Source organism: Jaculus jaculus, chromosome 5, assembly GCF_020740685.1.
Source record: "Jaculus jaculus isolate mJacJac1 chromosome 5, mJacJac1.mat.Y.cur, whole genome shotgun sequence".
NCBI lineage: Eukaryota > Metazoa > Chordata > Mammalia > Rodentia > Dipodidae > Jaculus > Jaculus jaculus.
Genome location: NC_059106.1, coordinates 25,124,563 through 25,144,762, shown reverse-complemented (window position 1 = coordinate 25,144,762; position 20,200 = coordinate 25,124,563). Strand labels below are relative to the sequence as shown.

At 47.4% G+C, this 20,200-nt stretch overlaps 1 protein-coding gene across 45 annotated transcripts in view; it reads left to right on the top strand.

The window, feature by feature from the left end:
• Positions 1-18,462, top strand: part of Clasp1 (cytoplasmic linker associated protein 1) — a 263,726-nt gene extending 245,264 nt beyond the window's left edge. For all 45 annotated transcript variants that reach the window (XM_045150081.1, XM_045150066.1, XM_045150080.1 and 42 more), the window contains 3 exons: positions 7,071-7,277; positions 9,355-9,471; positions 15,366-18,462. In XM_045150081.1, the coding sequence (XP_045006016.1) occupies positions 7,071-7,277; positions 9,355-9,471; positions 15,366-15,452 (411 nt within the window). In that variant the 3' untranslated portion in view covers positions 15,453-18,462. The remainder of the gene's footprint in view (positions 1-7,070; positions 7,278-9,354; positions 9,472-15,365) is intronic.
• The last annotated feature ends 1,738 nt before the right edge of the window (positions 18,463-20,200 follow it).

The following is a 20,200-nucleotide window of genomic DNA, read 5'->3' as shown; positions in this document are numbered from 1 at the left end:
CTGGTTGTTTTAAATCTTGTATTGGCTAAATGTTTCTTTGCTATGCCCACTTCTTCTGCAATGTGAAGGTGTATTCTGTGCCATTATGTTTTTTTTTGAGGTTATTTTTTGGTATTATGGCTCAGTTAAAAGATCTTGGACTATGGGGATGTATGAACATCATTGGAATTGATAAAAATTATGAAGACTTTTAAAGTTAGATGATTGCATTGCATTTTATATCATGTATGGTTATCAGTTTATGGGAGCTGGGGTGGAATGTGGTGGCTTGATTCAGGTGTCCCCCATAAACTTAGGTGTTCTGAATGCTAGGTTCCTAGCTGATGGATATTTGGGAATTAATGCCTCCTGGAGAGTGTATTGTTGGGGTGGGCTTATGGCTTGTCATAGCCAGTTTCCCCATGCCAGTGTTTGGCACACACTCCTGTTGCTACTGTCCACCTTATGTTGGCCCGGTGGTGATGTCCACCCTCTGCTCATGCCATCGTTTTCCCCTGCCATCATGGAGCTTCCCCTCAAGCCTATAAGCCAAAATAAACCTGTTTTTCCCACAAGCTTCTCTTGGTCAGGTGATTTCTACCAGCATGTGAACCTGACTGCAACACTTATTTAAAAGTTTTTTTTTTTTTTAGTGAGCCAGGTGTGTTGGCACACACCTTTAATCCCAGCATTTGGGAGGCAGAGATAGGAGGGTCATTGTGAATTCAAGGCCATCCTGAGACTCTACGTAGTGAATTCCAGGCCAGCCTGGGCTAGAATGAAACCCTACCTCAGGGGGAACAAAAGAGAGAGAGAGAAGTAATGTGGAGATAGGATCATTGTGAGTTTGAGGGCTGCCTGGTCCTACAGAATGAGTTGCAGGTCAGCCTGGGATAGAGTGAGATCCTACCTCAAAAGAAACAACCAAAAAAAGTGAGTTTGACCCCAAACTCTACTTGGTCTTGTGCCCTTTGAATAGGCCTCCCTGCTTTCAACACGTCCTCCCTTCTTGGGCCCACCCTGTCTACTAAGCAGTGTTGCACTCCCTTCTTTCTGTTGCCCATGTTTACTTTTGCTCTCTGTTTGCTTACATTTGTAATCTTTGCTTCTTATGTTACTTAGAACACAGGACAAAACCTAAAGTTGACCCTGACGTGGGCAACTAGCCAAAACCAGGGTTTGGCATATGGAGTGAAGTCAGAACACCTACTAGCCTTGCCAAAGCCAGTATCTGTCTTAGGGAACTTACTCTCAGCCCAGTGGAAAAGAGGGCCTCAAGCAGCCCATCCTGACACGTAGCTGCTGGTATTTAGTTTTTGGACATTTCCAGACCCCCTGGTTAGACACATTCACCTTCTAGAATTCCTAGACTTATAAAAGTATGCTTCTCTGGGCTTGGGTCCGCCTGAGCAAACCGCAGTCTTTTCCCAGTGGCTCAATGTAGGGTTGTTCACTTGGACCTAGTGGCAGTAAAGAACAGGAGATGGGCAGAAGGACAACTGCGAGGCTGAGTTTTCACTGTGAGCCTGTCCATTTATTGCCTCTTCTCCCTAATCCTTGTAGCATCAGCAAGGGACACCAGGCTATTAGCTCATTCCTGGCAACGCTGAGAGGCACTGCTGGGACATGACTCCCACTGTCTCCAAATCTATGTTCCCCGCCACTACCTCCAGGTGGGACTTTAAACATCATTTCCTTTGCATCAGTATTTTATCACTTAGATGTGCCAACCAAGTCATCTGTTGTTCTATGACTCTTTCAGTGAAAGAGAAAGTGTGTGTGAGAGAGAGAGAGTGTGTGTGTGTAGGACAACTTCTTCCACATTGCTTGAGACAAGATCCCTCTTGTTATTTTGCCACAATGACAAGGCCAGACTAGCTGTCTCCCAGGAGCATCAGGACTCTCTGAGCCAACTTCCTTTTACCGTAGATGAGTTGAGATTTAAAAAAAAATTTTTTTGTTTTTGCTTTTCGAGGTAGGGTCTCATACTAGCACAGGCTGACCTGGAATTCACTTTGTAGTCTCAGGTTGTACAGTTTTTTCTTTTGTAATTTGTTTTTGTGGTGTTTTTTTTTTTTTTTTTTTTTTTTTTTTGAGATAGGGTCTCACTGTGTAGCCCCAGGCTACAGACCCTACTACCTCAGCTTCCAGAGTGCTGGGAGTGTAGGCATGACCGCCACAAGTTCCGTGTGCCAATTTTTTTTTTTTTTCCATGTGCTGCTTTTGCATCCAGCTTTACCTGGATGGTAGGGATCTGAACTCCGTCAGGCAGGCCTACTGAGCAAGTTCCTTTGAACAATGAACTATCTCCTGATTCCTTACTATTTTATTTTTTAGACAGAATCTCATTTAGGCTGAAAAGGATTTTGAACTTTTGGTTCCCCCCATTTCCACCCTCCAGGTTCTGAGATTTACAGGTATGCGCCATCACACCCAGCTTATGTGGTGCTGAGGCTCAAACCCAGGCCTTCTACCAACTGAGCTAGCTCTCCAGCCCACATGGTGTTTCTTGCCCTAGGAAGCCACTGTCTACATAGCAGTCTCATTCCTGGGCCAGGTCAGAAAAAGCAAGGCCCTTCCCTCCTTCACTTCCCATCGTGTGCTTTGCTCTGCGGAGCTCAGCCACTTGTGGCTGTCCCCCTTCAGCCCGACGCTGTGCCCGTGGCCCTCCCCCTTAAACCCAATGCTGTGCCCGTGGCTCTCCCTCTTCAGCCCGACGCTGTGCCCATGGCTCTACCCCTTCAGCCCGACGCTGTGCCCATGGCTCTACCCCTTAAACCCAGTGCTGTGCCCGTGGCTCTACCCCTTCAGCCCGACGCTGTGGCTCAGATCAGCCCCGGGAGCCTCCCCCAGACCTGATAGTGCTTTCCCTTCTTTCAGATGCACGATTATAAGAAAAGCAACCTACAACTGTTCTGTTTTTCAAGAGCCAGTCTATCGCTCTGTGGCATGTTGCTTAGAACTCTTTGGGTGTTTTCTGTTTGTTTGTTCGTTTGTTTTGCTTTGCTTTGCTTTGTTTTTTCGAGAATGTGTTTCACTCTTGGAACTCACCATGACGTTTCAGGCTGGCCTGAACTCAAAGTAGTCTTCCTACATCTGCCTCCCGAGTGCTGGGATTAAAGGTGTGTGCCACTGCACCTGGCTGGGTATTTTTTTTTAATATTTTGTTTATTCATTTGCAAGGAGAGGATGGATGGATGGATGGGTGGATGGGTGGATGGTTGGATGGGCAGGCGGGCCGGTGGACATGCCAGGGCCTCCTGCCACTGCAGTCATACTCCAGGTGCATGTACCATTTTGCTCATCTTGCTTTATGTGGGTACTGACGGGGCAATCGAACACAGACCATCAGGCTTTGTAAGCAAGCACTGGGTATTGTTTTAAATGTGTGTTTGATGTGTGTGTACATGTGTGCATGTTCCCATGTATGAACACAGGTGCCCATGTGCCACAGCGTGCACGTGGAGGTCAGAGGACAACTGCAGGTGCCAGTCCTTGCCTCCCTCTTATTGGAGGCAGGTTCTCTGTGACTCATTGAGATTCATCAGGCTAGCTGGCCAAGCATCCAGGAGGTTTCCACCTCTCTTCACTGTGGGCTTGCTGGGATCACAGATGCTTGTGCCACAGTGCCAGCCATACAGGCTTTATGTGGGTCCTGGGATCCGAACTGGACTCAAGTACTTGTACTTGCCCAAAAGAGCCTCATCTACTGAGCACACACCACCCTCCACCCCCAGGCTTTGTGCAGTTTGTTTTCACAAGGCCCAGGTTGCTCATTTGCAGGTATCTTGCTTCGTCCTATTCTGTGCTCCTCCTTCCTTAGAAAATGTAAATGCAAGTCAGTGCTACTCCGGGGAATGTGAGCACTGCGAGGAGATGCACTGACAAACATTTACAAAGCACTTTATGGAGGCTGCACTTTGTGCTCTGGCTGGGGGACAGGGATGGGGTCTTGCCTTCAGAGAACTGTTCATGTAGTAGGAGAGGCAGTTTTAGCAAGGTAATTGCATGGGACATCCCAGGGTTCTGGAAGAAAGAATCCTAAACCATGCCTGGTGCAGCTGGGTGAAGGACAGGAGTGACACATGGGGCTGGTAGGGCACCTGCAGGGCAAGAGAGGAGCCAGGCCTCCCTGAAGACCTGGGCCCTGGCCACAGGCTGAATTTAAAGGTAGCTATCTGGAGGCTCACTATTGGACTCTGGGGAAGGACCTGGCTCCCTGCACTTTCCATTCAGTGTTGGATGTGTGTGGGGACTCATGAAGTCAGAGGACGTGGGGAGGGACGGAGCTCTGCTCTGTAGCATGCAGGCGCTGTGACGATGCTGGCTGTCCACTGCAAGAAACCCTGTGTGGGCTAGGGACATAGCTCAGCTGCTGAAATGTTTGCCCAGCATGTACAAAGCCCCGGTTCTATCTCCAGCTCTCTATAAACTGAGTGTGGTGGTACATACCCATTCTCACTTAGACTGCCGACTTCACATCTCCAGACCCCACATAAACAGCTGTGCTGAACACCAGTGCTGTGGGCAGCCCACGCTGGAGAGTTGCTGGGGCTCATGAATGGCAAGCTCCAAAATCAGTGAGAGACTTGCAAGGAAAAACGGCGGGTGAGTGGTGAAGGGGGCCACCTAATGTTCTCTTCCTGGCACCACAGGTGAGCACATGAGGTGCCACATCAGGCCAGACACATGTATATACCATGCACACCACATAAGTGTGCACATGCAAAAAATAATGGTAATAATTGCCTACTGGGAAGGAAGGAGGAAGGGCGCCTGGTGCTTTTGCATATCATTTGCATAATGGGTTGCTGTGTGTTTATTAGTAGGAAGTAATGTGCACTGAGAATCTGCTTATCTTGCCAGTGCTCTTCGTGAATGAGGAAGAGGGTGTCAACATTGATGACTGGTGTCCCTGCACTTCATGTCCAACACCCTAAGTTGCACACAACTCTCTACCACAGTGGCACTCTCTTCTTCCTCACTCATTTTTCACTTAGCTTCCATCTTTACTAGGAGAGGACCTTTTTTGCTTGGGGTGGGGGGAGAGGTTTTTTGTTTTTTTTTTTTTTTGGTTTTTCAAGGTAGGGTCTCACTCTGGTCCAGGCTGACCTGGAATTAACTCTGTAGTCTCAGGGTGGCCTCGAACTTATGGCGATCCTCCTACCTCTGCTTCCGAGTGCTGTTGTTTGTTTTTTATTTTTGTATTTCAAGGTAGGGTCTTATTCTAGCCCAGGCTGACCTGGAACTCATTGTATAGCTCCACGTTAGCCTCAAACTCACAGTGGTTCTTCTACCTCTGCTTCTGAGTGCTGGGATTAAAGACATGCGTCACCACACCCCTGCCAGGAGGACCTTTTGTGGCTTTCCAGAAGTCAGAACTGTTCCTTTGACTGGGAGGCAGGCTGTTTCCCGTATTACGTGTTCGAGTGTATGCAGCAGTCTGAGAACAACTTCAAGAGTCACTCTTTAGGCACCATACCCCGTTTTTGAGAATGAGTCTCTCACCAGCCTGGATCTAACTCGACCAGTGATCTTAAGGATCTACCTGTTTCCGCCTCCCCGATGCTGGGATTACGGGTGTGCGCCACTATGCCTGGCTTTTTAAAATGAGTTCTGGGGATTGGACTCAGTTCCTTGTGCTTGCAAGGTAGGCACTTTCCTGACTGAGCACATCCCCAACCTGCATGCACATTCTTAAAGGTGCAAGGTGAGGCTTAATGTGAGCACACTTAGGAAAGCATACCCACAGCGTTCTCCAGAGCCAGTCCGACCTCCTTTCTGCTTAGCCCCTTGGTGGTGACACAGAGAACAAGGCTCTGGTTTCCTTCAGGCTTTGTTCTGGTCACTGGAGTGGGGGTAGGGGGTGGCCCCAGAAGGCCGTTTTCAGGTCCTAATCTTCCAGAGTGGAGATTCTCCACTATTAGTGTTAACAATCACCTGATGGACTGGAGAGGTAGCCTGCTAAGTAAAGTGCTTGCTATACAAACAAAAGGACTGGAGTTCAGATCCCCAGCACCCACATAAAAGCAGGATGTGGCAGTACACGCCTATAATCCCAGCACTGGAGAGATGGAGATAGGAAATCCCTGGGGCTTACTGGTTAACCAAATTGGTGAGGTGTGGGTTCAGTGAGAGACCCCATCTTAAAGAAAATGAGGTGGAGGACAGCAGCTGGTGCACTCATGACCTCACAGTGGTTACCAATCTCTCCACAAGACCTGCACTGTTCGAGCCCTCAGCATTCTGACACAGAGGGTGGAGGAGGACAAAAGAGATGACTCCAAACAAAGGAAGACTGGAGGAAGAGCAGTGTCCTCAGCGGAGCGGGAGGGAGTAGACGGGCCAAAGGGGATGAATGAGGGCAACACCCCCGAATCACAGTATGTTCATATATCAAAGTTCTCAATAAAATTTTTAAAATAAGTGGGCTCAGTGGGTGTGGTGGCACACACCTTTGATCCCAGCACTTGGGAGGCAGAAGGAGGAGGATCACCGTGAGTTCCAGGTCACCCTGAGACCACATAGTGAATTCCAGGTCAGCCTAAGCTAGAGCAAGACCCTACCTCAAAAAACAAAAAATAATAAATAAATAAAATAAGGTGGAGAGTAATTAAGGAAAGCACCCTACATCAACTTCTACTCTCCATACACATGCATACCACATATACACATGCAAAAAAAAAAAAAAAAGAGAGAGAGAGAAAAGAATTCCTGAGAGTGTAGAGTCACAGCTTGCTAGGCCCCACCTCCACTCAGGGCCCAGCTCTGGGAGGCAGCTCCTGGGGCAGGCTGAGAAGCCTCAAGTGCTGAGGAAAGAGCTAGACAGCTGCAGTTTCTACTGTTGCTGTAGGGGTAGGGAACACTTAAAGAACCATTCTGGCAAGATTTTTGCCAGAAGATTCCCAGACCTACCTTTCATTGTCCCACACTCCTTTGCCTACTGTCTCTGCTTTTCTTTCTTCCTTAGTGCTATTATTAGTCAGAGGAAGTGGCCATTGGATTTGGCCTGTGAAGTGAGCCGGAGTGGTGTTTGCTCTCCTTCAGTGGGGACAAGCAGGTTCACTACCAGGGGCTCCCATGTGTTTCAGGTGGTGAGAGCTGCTGAGGAGGCTGCATCCACGCTGGCCAGCTCCATCCACCCCGAGCAGTGCATCAAAGTGCTGTGCCCCATCATCCAGACGGCCGACTACCCCATCAACCTGGCCGCCATCAAGATGCAAACCAAAGTCGTGGAGAGGATCGCTAAGGAGTCCCTGCTGCAGCTCCTCGCTGACATTATCCCGGGCTTGCTGCAGGTGGGTGGCATCCCTCTGGCACTGCTTGGGGCTGAGGCGACCCTCCCCTTAGGACCTGGGAGCTTCCTGGCTTCATACAGCCACAGTTCCATGGCTCATAGAATGAACTTACCGTTTAGCAGAAACATTTTGTTCATTCTTTTTATGAACCCTGTTAAAAACCTGTGTGGTCCAGTCTTGAACAAAGTGGGCTGTGGTGTGTAACTCAGTCAAGATCTTTGTTCTCTTGTGGCCAAGAAATACTCGCTGATGCTCCTGCTGTGCACAAGACAGTGAGCTAAGCAGACTGACTCGGGCAGGGAGAAAGGAGATGGCTGCCATCGTGTGGTGCTGCCTTGAACGCTCTGGCCTGCTACAGCTATGATGCAGCCACGCAGCAGTGTAGGTGATGCCGCTGTGTGCTACTCCCTGTAGGAGGCTTCAGTGGGCAGCATGAGAGGACTTGGCTTCCTGTTCCATTCATGCTTCCGTGGTGCTGAGCTCTTAGCTGGGGTTTGGACTTATGTGTTGACTGGATCATTGCCGGGACTGTTTGGAGAACAGCAGGTGGCCCCATTTGGGTGAGGGGTGAGGGATACAGAAGGTCCCAGCATTCACTGGAATCTAGAGAAGATTTGTGTACCCCCCCCCCCCACACACACACCAAAAGCAGGTCTCACTCTATCCTAGGCTGACTTTGAACTCTAGCCCAGGCTGGTCTCCCAAGTGCTGAGATTAAAGGCGTACACCACCACACCCAGCTCATATTTAAGGTGTGTGCCTCCACACCTGGCTTATTGTCTTTTCTTTAATGGTATTTCACACATGAAATTTGCTGTACCATTGGGACAAGTGTGGAGGAAGCAAAGTGTCGTCCTTAAATTTATCTCTCTCATGCCATCTTTAAAAAAAAAAAAAAGAATATTTTTATTTATTTGCTTGAGAGAGACAGGGAGAAAGAGGCAGAAAAGACTCCAGACACATGCGCCACTTTCTGAATCTGGCTTTATGTGGGCATTGGGGAATCAAGCCTAGGCCTTGCCTTTAACTGCTGAGCCATATCTCCAGCCCGTCATGCCATCTTTTTGCTTGTTTTGTTTTGTTTTTTTCAAGGTAGGGTCTCGTTCTAGCCCAGGCTGACCTGGAATTCACTGTTAGTCTCAGGCTGGCCTCGAACTCACAGTGATCCTCCTACCTCTACCTCCCAAATGCTGGAATTAAAGGTGTGCACCTCCACGCCTGGCTCATGCCATCTTCTCCTCCTCCTTCTTCTTTTTTTTTTTTTTTTTTTTTTGTGAGGTAGGGTCTCACTCTGGTCCAGGCTGACCTGGGATTCACTAAGTCTCAGGGTAGCCTCCAACTCCTGGTGAACCTCTTACCTCTGCCTCCCGAGTGCTGGGATTAAAGGCATGCACCACCGTGCCCAGCTCCATGTCATCTTTTTTAATATATCTCTATTTATTATTAATATTGTTACTTTCATGTGTGTGCACTCGTGTATGCATACGTGTGCTCACACACATACCACAGACCACATGTGCAGGTCAGAGGACATTTAGGATGGGTGGTCCTTGCCCTCCACCTTGGTTGAAGCAGAGTCTCTTATTGTTCACCACTGCGTATGCCAAGCTAGCTGGCCCACAAGCTTCCAGGAGTCTCCTGTCTTTTCTGTCTCCTCTTGCCAAAGGACAGGTGAATTAGAGACAGTAGCTACTGCATCCAGCTTTACACAGGTTCTGGGGACCCAAATTAAGGTCAGGCTTCCACAGCAAGTGCTTTTGACCCTGAACCATCTCCCCAACCCTCTCATGCCACCTTTAGTGTTGGCAGCATGTTATAGCATGGCAGTCCTTTGATACTCACCTCCTCCTGCCTTTCTACCCCAGAAACAAGACCATTCTCCATATTAGTCAGTTTTGACGTCTTGTAGGAGAAAGCAAACTCTTTGGGCTCAGTTGCAGGTCTGAGGTATATCTAGTTGTTACTGACAAGTCCAAGGTTGACCTTGGAGGGCATTTGTGGAAGTGTTGCTGAAATACTGACTGGAGGGCAAGTCTTTGATCTGATTTCTTTTTCATATTCCCCTTCGGTTCTCTAGGGTTATGACAACACTGAGAGCAGCGTACGGAAAGCCAGCGTGTTTTGCCTAGTGGCAATTTATTCCGTAATCGGAGAAGACCTGAAACCTCACCTCGCACAGCTCACAGGGAGCAAGGTGTGTATAGTGTTACCTGCTGACACCTACTCCTAGGCCCTGCCAGATTTTCATGAACCTCTTGGTGGCAGTTCTGAGCTCCAGACAGGGTATTTTCATTGGGTGAAAACAAAAAGCACAAAAAGCATTTTCCTTAGTTAAAAATGTATATCATAAAATCATTGTAAAATGGCACAAAATGACATACCATAGTTCATTTAACTGTTTTTTAAGAGACAACTTAGCTTCTAGTGTATTTACATAAGGAAGACAACTTGGCTTTGAAGCTAGTTTGTTTTCTCAGAGTCACTAAAGAAATTTACCTAAGCACTTAACAAATAACCTAATTGGACCTGGGTCCCTTGTGGGCATCAGTGGAATGGCAGCTTTTACCCTTACTGTTGTGCCCCAAACACTCCCTGTTCCACACACTTGACCCATATTGCATCTTGTTTGCAATGACTTCCCTGAGGGGTCAGAATGGTCATCACCTGAGGCCTGCCAGAGGGCACAGATCTGACTCCAGGAGCCATTTTCTTACTCTGTAACCTCTACTGATCCTCTACAAGCCTAAAATCAAGGCAAGGAAATGAACCAAAAGGACTATGGGCTCAGTGCAGATGAGAGTGGCTAAGTATTTTAAACATTTCTTTCTTTTTTAATATTTATTTATTTGAGAGAGAAATAATAGGCTCATCAGGGCCTCATGCTGCTACAAATCAACTCCAGATGTATGCACCACTTTGTGCATCTGGCTTTCTATGGGTACTAAGGAATTGAACCAGGGCCTTCAGGCTTTTTAGACAAAACATGCCCCATTAACCACTGAACCATCTCTCTAGTCCTGGTTTAAATACAACTCAAATCTGACGTGCCAGGCCAGGTGGAAACCCCCATGCTGTGAATAGGGAGGCATGGTTGGTAGGCCAGGCCTTGAGAGGGGACTGCCAGTGAGGAGGCATGTCTCATGTATTGAAAACAGATACACAAGCACAACCCACTCTGGTGAACTCAGCCAGTGGCAGGCAGGAAGCCAGAAGGACGTGCCCCTCGCTCCTTGTCAGGGAAGGAATTTGCTAGTGAGGTGTATTTCTTTTCAAGTATTGTGGCTCCTTTGACACAGATAGGGAGCATTCTGCTCACTAGAGCAGGATTTCCCAACCTCAGCTCCATTGATTGTTGTGGGGGCTGTCATGTGTAGCGTTAGAAGTTTGACCCACAGCAGCCCTGCCCACCCCCATCTAGATGCCAGAAACAGTCCCCTAGTTGTAATGTCATGATCACTAGTGTCTCCACACATGCCAGATGTCCCTTGGCAGGTAAAATCACCCTCAGTTGAAAACCTCAGGTCTGATAAAGATGTTGTCTGTATAGATGGGTTGGAAGAGGCAGAGGAAGCAGGTGGAGATAAAAAGGTGAAGGGGGCTGCCTTACCTAATCCAATCTCCAGGTTCCTCCTGCCTCCCTGCTGCTAGGACATCTGCTCATCAGATCACTTCTCTAATTTCTACATGAAAAATACTAGTGGGAGTCAAAACAACTTTCATAGGACCAGGAAGCCTCCTTGCTCCCTCAGCCTCCATCAGGGATTCAGAGGTTACCTGGAGATATTGACAACAGAATAAAACATAGAGACCTATTCGAAAGGAAGTGGAGCTTATAAAATGGAGAACTCATCCAAAAATATTAGCCATGTCCTTATATGTGAGTGGGTCATAATCTTACTCTGTAGTATCTTTTGATGCACAAAGAATTACAGGTGTGTGATCTTCAGGGTTTTCTGCATATAAGGTAAAAATCGACTACAAACAAAAATTAGTTCTTGGGTTGGAGAAATAGCTTCATGGTTAGGGCATTTGCCTGCAAAACCAAAGGACCTAGGTTCGATTCTTCAGGACCCACGTAAGCCAGATGTACAAGGTGGCACAAGTGTCTGGAGTTCATTTACAGTGGCTGGAGGCCCTAGCACACCCATTCTCTATCTTCCTCCCTCTCTCACTCTCCCTCTCTCAAATAAATATATATATATATTTTTAAATGAGTTCTTTCCAGTTTTATACTTTTTCTCATATGATTCCTCTGCTGGAACATCCAGTACTATGTTGAAGTGCATCTGTTCCAATCTTGGACTAATTTTTACGCATCATTAAATGTAATGTTTATTAAGGATTTCTTTAAGATATTGAGATAAATTTCTCTCAGTTCCCATTTTGTTGAGTGTTTCTATCATGAAAGGAAACTCAGTTTTGTCAACTCATTCTGTATCAGTTACAGTTAGCATACTGGCGATTATATTTTTCATGCCAATTAACACGATGCATTATATTCATTGATTTTCATAAATGGAGCCATCTTTGCATTCCGGGACTTTGTTGGGAGATTTATTTAATTACTTAATTAACTTAATCTCCTTACTAGTTACAGGTGTATTAAATTTTATCTTTATGATTACATCTTCATATATTTGGGGTTTGTTTCTAGGAGTTTGTCAGTATCTTATGTATCCAGTATTGAGCATACAAATGTTCCTAGTATTATCTTATAACCCTTTTTTATTTCTATAGAATCAGTAGTAATGTCCCTAAATTTATTTCTGATTTTAATAATTGGAGTTATCTTTATTTTTCCTTGTTCAAGGCAGGTTCTCTTGTTCTTTGTTTGCCACTGTATGTCCCATAAACTTTAATACATTGTCCTGTATCTGCCTCCCATCTCACCATAGGCATGCTGAGATTACAGATACATGCTGCTGCATCCAGTATCACGTGGATTCTAGGGATGTAACCTCGCATCTTCACTTTTACACATCAAGTGCTTTTACCCACTGTGCTATCTCCCCAGACCCCTAGACCTCCTCATGTCCACGCATGCACATACTCTGGGGAATTAGGATCTTGCTGTCTTCCCCACACAGCTGAGCATACAGAAAAGTAGCAGTTTCGTGTTGTTTTATCGTGAAGTAGAAAATATATATTGGGAACAAGCCAGACAGATGAGGAGACTTGAACAGCCACCAGGTAACAAGCATGTGGTGGACAGTGGGATGCTCATAGGCCAGGTTACAGGAGAAGTGGGGCTGAGCTGGTCTGTGTAGGCAGGGGCTGTGAGGGATCAGGGAGGGAGAAGCAGGTCACAGGAAGGGAGGCAGTGGGACCCATTTGCGCAGAAACGAGGTATGTGTGGAGGACACAGCCTCTGAACAAGGCTTTCTGGAAGTGTCTTCCTCGCTATCAGTTCTACAGATGAGGAAGTTGAGGCCCAGAAAATGATCTGCCCAAGGTCACACACCAGGTTGACGGCGGAGCTACTTCTGTGACTCTGCCAGACTGCTGAGCCCTCAGCATTAAAATGGGAATGTGGGTGATGGTGCTGTCATCACAGCACTGCCCACCGTAGGGCATATATAAGAACCTAAATGACAGGTAAGGACCAAGCTATAGCCAGTGGTACAGTATGTGCCCAGCATATGCAAGGCCCAGGTACTCTTCCTAACATTGCAGAAACATGAAATCAGGTTAAAAAGTGGGGACTGCAAAGTAACTGAGGTGCAGTGTGCTAGCATGAAGCACTGTGCTGAAAGGGTTAGCACCACAGACCTGCATGGGGCCTGACGGTGACATGGGCTGGAACCCAGAGCACTGTGTGTGCTTGGCAAGCACCCTTCCTGCTAAACCACATGCCTCCCACCCCCAACTTTGTGCCTCCACACATACATGGTATAAGCCACTGGAACAGCCCCTTCAAAACACGTTTGTTGTTGTTTCAGGGTAGGGTCTCATTCTGGCACAGGCTGACCTGGAATTCACTATGTAGTCTTGGGGTGGCCTCAAACTCCTACCTCTGCCTCCCGAGTGCCGGGATTAAAAGTGGGCGCCACCATGTCCAGCCTAAAACTTTTGTTGTTGTTTTGAGGGAAGCCCAACAGACTGGCCTTTAAAAAAAAAATTATTTATTTGGAAGAGAGAGCGGCAGAATGAGTGCTCCAGGACCTTTAGCCACTGCAAACGAACTCCAGACATGTATACCCCTTGTGCACATGTGCAGCTTTGCACACTTGCATCACTGCACCTAGCTTTCATGGGACCTGGAGAGTCAAACTTGGGTCCTTGGGCTTCTCAGGCAAGCATCTTAACTACTAAGCTATCTCTCCAGTCCTAAGATAATCTTATTTTTTTAAGATAATCTTATTTGGGGGGGGGGGAGAGAAGGAGAGAAAAGAAGAGACAGATACAGAGAAAGAATGGGCGTGCCAGAGCCTCCAGACACCTGCACCACCTGTGCTTCTGGCTTACGTGGGCACTGGGGAATCGAACCTAGGTCCTTAGGCTTTGCGGGCAAGCACCTTAACTGCTAACCCATCTCTCTAGCCCTGGAACAGCCCTTTAGAGGGCCGACTGGAGGACCAGAGAGACTTCTGAGGCTCTTTTCAGAGAGTTGCTGCCGCCCTACCTCTACTCATTAAAGGAGCCTGCTGCTGTCTTGGGCAGCCCACACATTACCATGAGCATGTCTGAGGGGGTTCCCTGAGTAGGTCACAGTTGTCTGAGCCCTAGCCTGCTTAGCACAAGGAAGTAAAGGGCTGTGGACTTTAAGTTTTTTGTAACCCCCATGGTCTTACAATTTGTGATGCCCTTAGGTTTTTATGGGCATTGTGCTTCAGTGCACACAAGGGTAATTTAAGGCACTCACCTCAAGTACCTACTTTATCACCAGCAGTGCTGAGTACTCTGGAACTCTACAGAGCTTCAGTTGCAAGCACATGCCATCACAGATAAACAGGGCCTTGCCTGTGTCAGTCTGTGGGGGTGCTCATCATCCTGGAAGGGAGAAGCAGGCCCTGCTCACTGTAGCATGAAGCTGTCCGCACAGAGTACAAGCAGCACAGGCTGCACAGGAGAGACACAGGCGCAGAGGAGAATATTGGCCACTTCCAGTTCTGACCAGGGTCGATACAGTGGGTGGCAGAAGGAAGGGTACTGGAGGGAAGGAGCTGCAGCGTGGCGTGAGGTCAGCAGACTTGTCTTCAATGTGACCGGGCTCCTTTGTCCTGTGATCCGAGTTCTCAGCCTTTCCCACCCCACTCTCATGGAGCCCTCAGGCTGCAGCCACCCTTGTGTGTTGGCCCTGCCCCTATGTGCCCTGCTCCAGGAGCCCTGTGTGTCACTTGTCCTTTTGTATTCTGTACCCTGATCTCTCTGGTCAGCAGCCCTAGCCCCTGGCAGATAGATTGTAGATCCTTGTTTTCTTCTTTGATTTTTGGAGGTAAGGTCTCACTCTAGCCCAGGCTGACTGACCTGGAGTTCTCTATGTAGTCCCAGGCTGGCTTCAAACTCACAGTGATCCTCCTACCTCTGCCTCCCAAGTGCTGGGATTAAAGGCATCACGCTGGCTTCAGATGAATTTGCTAAGCAGGAGCACTTAATACATGTCTTGAGCTGGGGAACTGGCCCAGGGTTTAAAGCACTGTTACACAAACATGAATCCATGAGTTCACATCCCCAAAACCCAGGTGACAGCTGGAAGCAGTGGTGAGCTTCTGTAATCCCAGTATACTAAGGCAAGATGGGAGACAGAGCTATTAGAACTTCCTGGAAGTTTGGGGACCAGCCAGCCTGGCAAATGGAGCAATGAGCAACAACTACAGATCCTGCCTCAAATAAGACAAGACTAACCCAAAAGTTGTCCTCTGACCACCACACGCACACCCTGGCATCTACACATGGCATTCACACACACACATGAATGAATTATATATATGCATGTATTTACAAAGGAATGTACATGCATACATGAAATGAGCCCCCAGCCAGGGGTGAAGAGTGCTCTCTGCTTCTGATTTGTCACCTAGGTCGTTGGCCTGCCCCTGCTTTCTGCTGTTGCCCTACAGCTCAGTCATTTGTGTCTTCTCTCTGCAGATGAAGCTACTAAACTTGTACATAAAGAGGGCCCAGACTACCAACAGCAACAGCAGCTCCTCGTCTGACGTGTCCACACACAGTTAGTGGCAGCGCCAGTCTGTGCAGACCAGACGTCATCGGTGGTGCCTCGGAACCCCCATCCTCCCGATCGGCTGCCCAGTGAAGTGCAAGGAGGCCACATGTATTTATTACAATCAGTATTTTGGTCCCTTCCAGCTTTTGTGTAGAATCTTACTGGTATTGAATGTAATGGAAGCAAGGCCTGTATCACAATCTTCATAGAAATGAGAGGAATGAATGAGACACAAAGAGCCATACTCACATATGTCTTGTCCTGCCTGCTGAGTTCACCAGGCCCTGTGTTGGGGGCACAGCTCACAGAAACCAGAACTCTCTAGCCAGCGCTTGGTGCCCAGTAGCATTTTTCTCCAGTTAATATGGATTGGGAGTTGGGGTGGGCATTCCTTTGTGTTTTTCACACTTAATGTTCCTTAATGATCTGAGTGGGGCAAAGCACCACCCTTCTCTTCCCAGCCTGCACTGCAAAAGGTCTGTGTCTTTCAAGTTAGGTATTGAGACTTCTAAAAGTGGGATTCAAGTCTTGGGCAAGAAGAGGAGACCAGCCCGGAGTTTCCTTGAAACAAATGCTTGGAATTTGCTCCTCATGCACAGACAGGACCCAGGTGCCCTGGCTTTGGGTATGGAATCATGCATGCTCACAGACAGAGTCCCTACTCCAGAGATAACATTGAAAAATAATTCTTTTCAGTCTAGAAGCAAGCATCCAATTAATTTATAATCTTTCCAAGATAGCTTGTCTGGGCACCCAGCAGATAGAAATGTCTCTCTCCCTGCTGAAGACCTAGGGAGATGCTACTTACTGTATCATGGCCTCACCCAGGATGCCAGATTGGTGGCTTAGATTTAGCACCCTATCTCCTTTCCCCAGGCTTTACCTAAGCCACTCAGTTCTAGAATGTTCTTCATCTGGGAAACAACAGATTCACCATCTCAGTTGTGGCATCTCTCTTGAATTTGGGTTTCTTAATCAAAAAAGGCACAGAAAAACAGATGTCCCCATCATTGTCTATAATTCTGTGAGTTGAAGGGCTTCTTCCTGTGTTGATGTCGGGTCATTACTTAAGGAAAGGATGACCATGATGAATGATAGACCGTAGAACACCAGGGCTAGACACTCTCCTACAGGCTGTTTCCTTCCCTGAGAAGCCATCCCACTGGCTTTTATTTCGTCCCCTTGGAAATCCCATTGATTCAAAGACAGTAACAAGATGTAGGGTTGACTAAATACATTTTAAGCCAAATGACAAGTCTTGATGGAATCATGCAACTTCTGTTGTCACTTACCTCTAATGAACATTTATTGAAATGATTTTTCCACTAGGAAAAAGCTCTTTTTTTTTTTTTTGGAGACATTGTCATACTTTTTAACCCAGGCTGGTCTTGAACTCAACTCCTGAGTGCTAGAATTAGAGGTATGGGCCACCACGCCTAGCAAAAGGCTTCTTTTCTAATGACTTGGTTCAGGCACTGGCTTGTTCATTGTGGCCTGATAGAACTTCATTAGAGGCTGCAGCACCCAACTTCTTACCTCTTGACTCCAGTGCCCCTTTTCTGACCCTCTGGGTAAGGTGGGGAAATTGTAGGATACTGTATTTGGGGACAGGCACTGAAAATGAAGCTCCCTCAAGCATCCAGGTAGGCATGTTTGAATGCCCCACTGCTGCTTATCCAGGACCTTCAAGGGGTTTATGTGACTGACTGGCTCAAAAAAGCCAAGACCAACTAGGCGTGGTGGCACACACCTTTAATCTGAGGTGGGAGGATCACTGAGTTTGAGGCCATCCTGAGACTTCATAGTGAATTCCAGGTCAGCCTGGACTAGAGTGAGACCCTACCTCGAAAAACAAAACAAAACAAAACAAAAAGCCAAGACCAGGCCTTCCTTTGGTATCAACTATTGTTAATAGTTCATCATTGAAATTTTCTTCCTTACACTCTACAAGGGTCCGTAAGTCTTGAGGTCTGTTGCAGAGCTATGCATCCCAGCCAGGTTACTTAGGAGTTCTCTTATGCACTTAGACCCTTCAGTAGAGTTCTCTGGCTTCCAGATGGTTGCCATGGTACCCAGTAAAATTGACTGGTTTGGGAACATTGCCTGATGTCTTCACAGTACTCACAAAGGGCTAGCCTTGAATGTCATTTGCCCTCCTTCAATCTCCCAAATAGAGAGAGATACAATCACCAAACAGGTCTCTTGGGCTCAATCTGAAAACCGCTGCCCGCCACCCCAAGGAGACTCGCATGCCGCCGCCACCTCACAGAGGGCGGCTGCGCCCACCACCTCCCTCTGAACCCCAACAGCTGCCTGGCCTTGCCTCCACCTCCCTATCTACCTGACTGTCCAGGGCCTCAGAACCCTTACCCTGTTCCGGGGGGCTGCTCATCTGCCTTCCTGCTTCCTGTCAAGCTGCTGCCTCCCTCTCATGGCCTCAGCCGTGGTCCGACAGGTGCGGCTGGCCCTCACGGCACGGGACTGTCTTCAAGTGCACCGAGCGCTCCTCGGCCCGGTGCCTGCCTTCGCCCAGGCCTGCCTTATCTGTGGCTCACTACTAGCTTACCAACACCCTCTGCAGGTAACATGACCAGTTTTGTTTCAGAAACCTGTTTATTTCCCTGCCACACTTATTGAAACATACTTTTAAAGGACAGCAAATAAGAACTTTGTAGAACCCTACAAGACTCTGCTAACAATGTTTGGAAATGGAAACAAAATGCTCTGAAAAATATCAGCCAACAAAATAGTTTGGTTGGCGCTGTGTTCACACGCATGGTCCCCATACCCCAAGTTGGGTATGGTTTGTTTTGTTTTTTTGGGTTTTTTTTTTTTTTAGGCTTTTTCATGTTACATCCATATCTGTATTTATATCTTATTTGTTTCACTTCCAGGTATATCATGGCAAATGTACAGTTTTTTTTTGTTAATAATGTGCTAGGATTTGCTAAAAAAGAAAATCAAAAAAAGAAAAAAAGAAACCCTTTTGAGTTTGCCCTAGAATAAATGAAACTTAATTCAGTTTCTTGTGTTGGAGCTGCATGAGTCATCGTCCCACCATCACAACCAGCTACGTTCCCAAGGTTGCAAAGAAGCTGAGTTCTGCCTCATTAAGACATAAAGAGATCACACCAGGGGCTGGGCAAGGTGCTTGCAGCGCAAACATGAGGACCTGAGTTCCGATTCCCACACCCCATCAATGTGACCCCAGCACTGTAGAAGTAGGAACTGGATCCCCAGTGCCATCAGCTGATCAGTGACCTCTGGGTTTAAATGAGAGACCCTGCCTCAGGAAATAGGGAATGCTCAAGGGGACACCTGATGTCAACCTCTGATGACACGCACGTGAATACACACCACACACACACACAAGAGAGAACTCATCAGGAACTTTACCACACACCCTGCATTCCCTGGAAATTGCTGCCACTTGGAGGGGGAAGGTTGCAGGGAGAGCGTCTGAAAACTGCTGCCCTCCACTCCAAAACTGGAGCCTCCGCCGTGCACCTTGCTCTGTAGGTCCCTTTTTTCAGTCAGGCACTGAGAACAGAACCTTCTGGAATCATTGGAAACAAAATCTAGACCCAGAGCTGGTGGATCTCTACACTACCATTATGTCCTCTGGCTGTTGGATCTGGGGTTCCAGGAGCGCGGCCTTGGGAGGAACGAAGGCACAGCGTTGAGGGCTCCATGTTCACTTCATTGAAGCTGTCTTTTGGTTTTTCGAGGTAAGGTTTCACTCTAGCCCAGGCTGACCTGGAATTCACTATGGAGTCTCAGGGTGGCCTCGAACTCACGGTGATCCTCCAACCTCTGCCTCCCAAGTGCTGGGATTAAAGGGGTACGCCACCACACCTGGATGAAGCTGTCTTTTTTTGCATGTGTCTGTGTACATATACATGTGCAGGTATATACATGTGCAGGTGTGCATGTGTGTAGAGACTCACAAGGCAATATTGGGGTACTTCATCAGGTGCTCTCCACCTTAATTCTTTGAGACAGGCAGGGTCTTACAGTGGAGCTAGAATTAACCTGTTCCGTTAGATTGGCTAGCCAGCGAGCTCCAAAGATTCCCTTTCTCTGCCTCCTCAGCACTAGGACTATCATCATGTGCCATAACATCTGGCATTTTATGTGGGTGTTGGAGATCAAACTTGGGCCTTCATACTTTCACATCAAGCAGTTTCTTTACCCACTGAGCATCTCCCCTGTTCTGAGACCTTTTAAAAAAATTTGATTTTGGAGCTGGGCGTGGTGATTCACACCTTTAATCCCAGCACTCAGGAGGCAGAGATAGGATTATCGTGAGTTCAAGGCCACCCTGAGACTACATAGTGCATTCCAGGTCAGCCTGAGCTCAAGTGAGACCCTTCCTCAAAAAGCCAAAAATATATAGATAGATAGATTTTTGGGAGCTGGAGGGACGGCTTATTGATTAAGGTGCTTGCCTGCGAATCCTAAGGACCCAGGTTTGATTTCCCAGTACCTATAAAGCCAGATGTCCAAGGTAGTGTATGTGTCTGGAGTTGGTTTGTAGTGCTTAGAGGCCCTGGTGCACCCATTCTCTCTCTGTGTCTCTCCTGAGTGTGGTGGCACACGCATTTAATCTCAGCACTCAGGAGGCAGAGGTAGGAGGAGTGCTGTGAGTTTTAGGTCAGCTTAGGCTAGAATGAGACCCTACTTCAAAAAGAATGGGCTTTTTAAAATTAAAATCATGGCAAAATAAGGTAGCATTTGCCATCTTGGCCATTTTAAATGT